We start from the raw sequence: 6,425 nt of genomic DNA, 5'->3' as shown, positions 1-6,425 counted from the left end.
AATATTCTTCAATCAGAGATCAGAACACTTACATGGGTATATAAAAGATCAAGTTGGGAATATTTTGGAAAGGCTTTATTTGCATTTAAAAAAAAACTTGCACATGTATTTATAAAATTGTTTTTGAAATAGTTTGATAACTCAACTGACTAAATACAACAAAGATCTAATTCAAGTGATTAGTGAACAAAATATACAAATGAAAAGCAGTAGCCTAAATGATCCAGTAAACACATGTGTTGCATATTTGCTATTAGATGTAGCTTATGATGGTTTATGAATAATGCACAAAATATTTTTAATAGAGTAGCCTAACACTAGACATTTACAGTTTTTGTAGAACGTGCTCATGCAGGAAATTAGAGCACATACCCAATAACACAAACAGACCACAGGCTGATTTATTCAGATATTTCAAAATTACCATGTTCATTAAGTCAGATCAATAAAATCTATTTACACATACTCAAATGCTTACAGGTTTGTTCGCTATTACCAGGAAACAGCAGGTGAAATATCAGGAATTGGTATTTATGTGCATATTTCTCGCAAATGTTTTCGAGGACTTTCATTGCTTTGCACACAGCCTTTATTTCCTAAAACAAAAACACATTTAATTAAGGCTTGGGCAGGCAAAATATCTGTAATCAATTTAGGTCGAAGTATTAGTTTACCATTTTAATCTCATGCAGAATTATGCCCTTGATCTGATGAATTGACTTCTTGCAAACCCAGCACGCAATGACATTCATATCAGACTTCAAGGAAAAAAAATTTAACATTAGTAACTTTATATCTGTTTAATTGTATTGCATTACATAGTGCGTCAGTTTACCTCTATGTTTAATTCATGACTGTTTTTGTCTTCTTCAGGAAAGCTCAGTTCATTACTCTCCAGCATGCTCTTCCACTGTGCTTTATCAGTAGTGCTGCTACACTCAACAAGAACTGAGCCACAACAACATTTATGTGCAGAATTTAATGAATATGATTTTAAAAATTAAGTAAAAGCAAATGTGAGATAATGAAAAGAGCAACAGTAGAAGTTAAATTCATATAGTCCTTCAGTCTCACCTGAGCACATGATAAGCAGTCCCAAATGAATAACAGGTGACATGATTCTTCAAATCCTCTCCTTAGAAAAGAGCAGCTTGGCTTCCACACGTCTGGATGATTTTCAGTTATCACTTCTGACACTATCTCTTCTGTGTTCGTCTGTGCTCCTCTATTCTCACAGTTATGTGTGTAACGTTGAAGATAATAAATGTCTACGCAAGTCTTTTGAAGTGCTGATGTTCAGGGCACCAAAACCACAGTGGACCAAAGTGTCAAGTTTTAATGGAGCTCCTGTCAGCATTTTCTAACACTGTATGTCTGTTCAGGTCACCACCTAACCATCAGTAATACATACTTAAAGCAGATGTGCAGATTAAACGCTAGATTACGCTATAAATCAAATAGTGTAAATGGCTAAAGAACCATCAGCATTATTAGGTTATTACTTTTGTGTTTCAGATGTGAATTTATGTGCTTCCTGTATTTAAAAAACAAAATGAATCAACTCACACTGCTTTTGCATTTAAAACATTTATTAATGCTTTTGACAAAACAAAGGAAACAATCTTCTCTAAACAGCTGATATTTTGATTGACTTGTTAAGGATAAATCAATCCTTTACTTAGCACATTTTGTACTTAATGCAGGAATTTCGAGGACTTCCTGGGAAATATCCTTTGATGACCTTATTTTTCAATTTTGTGGCTTTGCGTCTACACATTTTCCACAAAAAAAGCCTTGGTCTGCATATAGACTTTATTGCCTAAGATGGAAAACAAAAAATAAGATTTGAATAAGTGTAAGATCAATGTAAGACACACAAATACATTTTCACATTTTCTGTGAATAGTTTCATAAACAAAGTAAATAACAGCTGTAGCCATAATATGGCTAATAATACAAATATATATCCCAGGAGGGCTTAGCAAATCAGATTTATACAAATGATTTTATCTTCCCTTTTAAATGAATATATGAGTTTAAATTCATTGTGTTTTCAACAAACAAACAAAGTAATATTTACCTTGTCAAGTACAGCGTTTATAATGGGTATATATTTCGTTATCATTTTCAAACATATACAACATTTCATGGCCATCTAGGAAGAGAAATAATAATATAATAAGGGTTGGTTATCAAGAGAATCCTTGACAGAACGAACATTAATGTCCTCTGAACTTCACCACATGATTATTTTGTACATATTTTTATTTTAAGCGTGAGAGATGACGACATAATTTCATTACCTTGGCATTACACAGATCTTCCTTGTTGTCATAGAAGGTGATTGTCTGTACCGTCTCACGACTGGCCTCATATGGAGAACTTTCAGCAGCCGCTGCACAAAATACAACGTCATAAATGTATATAAAATAATGTAGTTATGATCTTACAAAATGCGATTCTGGTTTAACATTCCACAGATCAGATCCAATAAATGAGTCAAAGCAGTACTAAAACATTTCTTACCAAAGAGAATCACGAAGGATCCAACGAGACAGGCTAGATACATTGTTCTATAAGAGCACTCTAACCTCGTTTTTTTCTTCTTCTTGGTTTTGCTGATATGAGCACAGACAAAGTTGCTAAACTTAAGTGTTAAGTAAAGTAAGTTGAACCCTCCTCTAACCCTGGACCAACCGTTCATTTGTTCTAATGATATAGCAGAAGTATTCAGTTGCTAATCTTTGCTGATCTCTATTATTGAATAAAGTTTACAAGTCAACTTCTGTGTTGTTAAACCTCATGGGTCTGAAACAGTCCTTATAGTTCAATGCTAATTACCCAAGGTCAGAAACTTCAACAGTGTTCAAATTGTGTTTTACATTAGCATACGCCCAAAACTTCTATTTACTATTTTTCTCTTTTTTTTTTTAAAGCTTGACAGCCCTCTGGTCACCATTTACATTCATTGAATGGAAAAGAGCAGTGTTCAGATCCTGACTAACCTCATAAATTGTAAATGTCAGAATTTTCTACTAAATTGACTACATTTTAAACAGCAGCTGAAAAACTCTCTAGGGCTGATAAAGCATTATAGACTCCAATGTCCAGTTACCTAAACTTTCCATTCATAATATGATTTAATGATGTTTTTTAAATCTACAAATTATTTTAACAGATGGTTTACAATGTGTCACTGAAGGCCGAGTTGCTGAACCCATGTGGAGTTTATTAAACAAAATGACCGGACCGGACCGGACAGTCACCAACATCAGTAACAGGGAACAAAGCTAGACAAGATACAATGGTAACATGAGGGCTATTTATACACAAGGACTAATCACTAAACAAGGTACACCTGTGAACAATCAAACCATGAACCAATAAGAACACATGACCAGAGCAACCAATCAGAACATGACGCATAAAGGAGAAGCACAAGACATGATTGCAATTGAGGCGCAAAGAGAAGCACATGACAAACATGAAGCATAACTAAGAGCATGAATTACAAAATAAAGGACATAAACATGAAACAAACCTCAAACCCAAACGTAACACAAGGATTAAAATCTTAAATTAAGAAATCATTAACGAAAATAATTCTTTCTTTTTTTTTCTTTTTCTTTTTATTGAAGCTTTTTGACATTTGCAGGGTTTAAACATTGATGACACATCCGAGCTAATACAAATTGCCCAGGTACAAAATATACATTAACATACATTATTACCAAATACATCATTACAGAAAAAGAGAAGAACATAATAATAATAATAATGACGAAAATAATTCTTAACGGAATATTAGTTAATATATATTCAAAAAGATATAAGATAATAAACTTATTAATGTTTAAATGAAATTCAAAATGATGATACATATACATAATGATTAACAGGTCATTTTAAAGTCCCCCTGTAGTCAATAATTTTATCCCTTAAAACTCATCTTTGATCACCAAAATGACATATTTAAAGTTTTTTTGTTTTGTTTTTTCTTAAAAAAAAAAGAAGACATTTTTAAAGTTGAGACTTGGTTTCATTTAAGAAAAGTAACCTGGTCTGTCCTATCTGCTGACAGTGTCCTCTCTGATACGCGATGTAAATATCAGCAACGGTGTTGACTTATGAATTTGCACATGTTTTGTCTTAAAGCATATTAAAAACACCACATAGACATATAAACAACATTAAAAGCTTGATTTTCACCATAGGGGGACTTTAAACACTTCACACACTATTCATCTTAACATATTATTCATAAACTCATAACATAACCACAGTCTGTAAAGGTTATACATTTGGTCTTCATTTATTGTGGTGTGTTTTAAAAAAAAAAAATGTTTTTACAAATCATGTATTAATTAATTTTTAATGTTTTTGCAGTACCCAATCTAAAGTTGACACTATTCATCATTTATAAATGTTTACTATTAATCATTTAGTACCTTTATGTGTATTGAACTTTTAGCTACTGTCACAATGTTTGTGTAAAGGGCGGTTAGTTAAGTTTAGCCAAATGATTGTGACAGACATAATAACAACACATAATTGTAATTTAGGTGCAAAACATGCTTTATTGCCTTATCAGATGGTACTATATCCATCAACAGGAGAAAACAAATACATTTTAAAGAAAATACTTGTTCATTTATCAAAACAGTGTAATACAAACGGTTTAATCGGTGTTCCCTTACAGTAATCAAACTGACCCCTGTACAGTGTTGACCCCTTAACCAACCCTTAAACCTACCCATACCACCAAACCTGTCCCTAACCTTATACCCGTATTACACCTCAAGAGTATTTTGCAATAGAACATGAACACAAGTACTATCAAACAATTTATTTTTTTATTTTTTGACGTAAGTACATAAGACACCTAATATAAAATGGGACCAGTCATTCTTAGATTGTTCAATTTTCTGTTGAACATCTGGATCACTCATAGCTCCAAACAACTTTTTGCATTTGTACATAAATGTAAAAAAGTGCATTAGGTAATATGTACTGAAGTTTAAAGGCATTTGATTTGAAGTGCATGATCAAATGATTTGAAAGTTTAATGACATTTGTATGCAAGTACATGAAATAATGTACATGTTAATCAATCAACATGTAATGTTTAAAAAGTTTATTAAAAATGAGTAAACATTAACAAGCACAGTAGGCCTATCTCATATTTCTAGCTATGTGAATATATACATTAACTAATGATCTGTTAAGCATTAGAAAATGCTTGTTAATGATATATTAATGAAAGTTATTATAAAGTGTTACCATATCGGAGCAATAACATTTATTTACACATGCTCAAATGCTTACAGGTTTGTTCGCTATTACCGGGAAACAGCAGGTGAAAAATCAGGAATTGAAATTTATGTGCATATTTCTCGCAGATGTGTTCGAGGACTTTCATTGCCTTGCAAACAGCCTTTATTTCCTAAAACAAAAACACATTTAATTAAAGCTTGGGCAGGCAAAATATCTGTAATCAAATTAGGTAGAAGAAAGTTTTAGTTTACCTTTTTAATCTCATGCAGAATTATGCCCTTGATCCGATGAACTGATTTCTTGCAAACCCAGCACGTAATGACGTTCATTTCAGACTTCAAGGAAAAAAATGTTTGGACATTAGCTTTATATCTGTTTAATTGTATTGCATTACATAGTGCGTCAGTTTACCTCTATGTTTAATTCATGACTGTTTTTGTCTTCTTCGGGAAAGCTCAGTTCATTACTCTCCAGCATGCTCTTCCACTGTGCTTTGTCAGTAGTGCTGCTACACTCAACAAGAACTGAGCCACAACAACATTTATGTGCAGAATTTAATTGTAAAAATTAAGTAAAAGCAAATGTGAGATAATGAAAAGAGCAACAGTAGAAGTTAAATTCATATAGTCCTTCAGTCTCACCTGAGCACATGATAAGCAGTCCCAAATGAATAACAGGTGACATGATTCTTCAAATCCTCTCCTTAGAAAAGAGCAGCTTGGCTTCCACACGTCTGGGTGATTTTCAGTTGAAGGGATATTCTGACACTCTGTCTCTTCTGTGTTCGTCTGTGCTCCTCTATTCTCACAGTTATGTGTGTAACGTTGAAGATAATAAATGTCTACGCAAGTCTTTTGAAGTGCTGATGTTCAGGGCACCAAAACCACAGTGGACCAAAGTGTCAAGTTTTAATGGAGCTCCTGTCAGCATTTTCTAACACTGCATGTCTGTTCAGGTCACCACCTAACCATCAGTAATACATACTTAAAGCAGATGTGCAGATTAAACGCTAGATTACGCTATAAATCAAATAGTGTAAATAGCTAAAGAACCATCAGCATTATTAGGTTATTACTTTTGTGTTTCAGATGTGAATTTATGTGCTTCCTTTTTTGCATTTTAGATGTATTTAAAACAAAAACAAATTAATC

General features: G+C 32.8%; 2 protein-coding genes and 1 long non-coding RNA gene across 3 annotated transcripts; all 3 read right to left on the bottom strand.

Annotated features, from left to right (window-relative positions):
• Positions 1-60: 60 nt before the first annotated feature.
• On the bottom strand, positions 61-1,252 carry LOC311280556 (uncharacterized protein). The gene is made up of 4 exons (XM_084392792.1): positions 1,075-1,252; positions 836-948; positions 675-758; positions 61-596 (listed from the first exon to the last, which is right to left on the bottom strand). Exons 1-4 carry the CDS (start codon positions 1,115-1,117, stop codon positions 453-455), a joined length of 384 nt encoding a protein of 127 aa, XP_084248918.1. The 5' UTR covers positions 1,118-1,252; the 3' UTR covers positions 61-452.
• A 319-nt stretch (positions 1,253-1,571) lies between these two features.
• LOC311280557 lies at positions 1,572-2,843 on the bottom strand. The gene is made up of 4 exons (XR_014625698.1): positions 2,527-2,843; positions 2,304-2,395; positions 2,081-2,155; positions 1,572-1,819 (listed from the first exon to the last, which is right to left on the bottom strand). It is a non-coding gene; the product is annotated as an uncharacterized lncRNA (long non-coding RNA).
• Positions 2,844-4,553: 1,710 nt separating this feature from the next.
• On the bottom strand, positions 4,554-6,410 carry LOC311280403 (uncharacterized protein). The gene is made up of 4 exons (XM_084392541.1): positions 5,916-6,410; positions 5,686-5,798; positions 5,526-5,609; positions 4,554-5,443 (listed from the first exon to the last, which is right to left on the bottom strand). Exons 1-4 carry the CDS (start codon positions 5,956-5,958, stop codon positions 5,300-5,302), a joined length of 384 nt encoding a protein of 127 aa, XP_084248667.1. The 5' UTR covers positions 5,959-6,410; the 3' UTR covers positions 4,554-5,299.
• Between the last annotated feature and the right edge of the window lie 15 nt (positions 6,411-6,425).

Source organism: Rutilus rutilus, assembly GCF_951802725.1.
Source record: "Rutilus rutilus genome assembly, chromosome: 21".
NCBI classification, from domain to species: Eukaryota; Metazoa; Chordata; class Actinopteri; order Cypriniformes; family Leuciscidae; genus Rutilus; species Rutilus rutilus.
The sequence above is the reverse complement of the archived record's forward strand: the minus strand, read 5'-3'. Positions and strand labels throughout refer to the sequence as shown.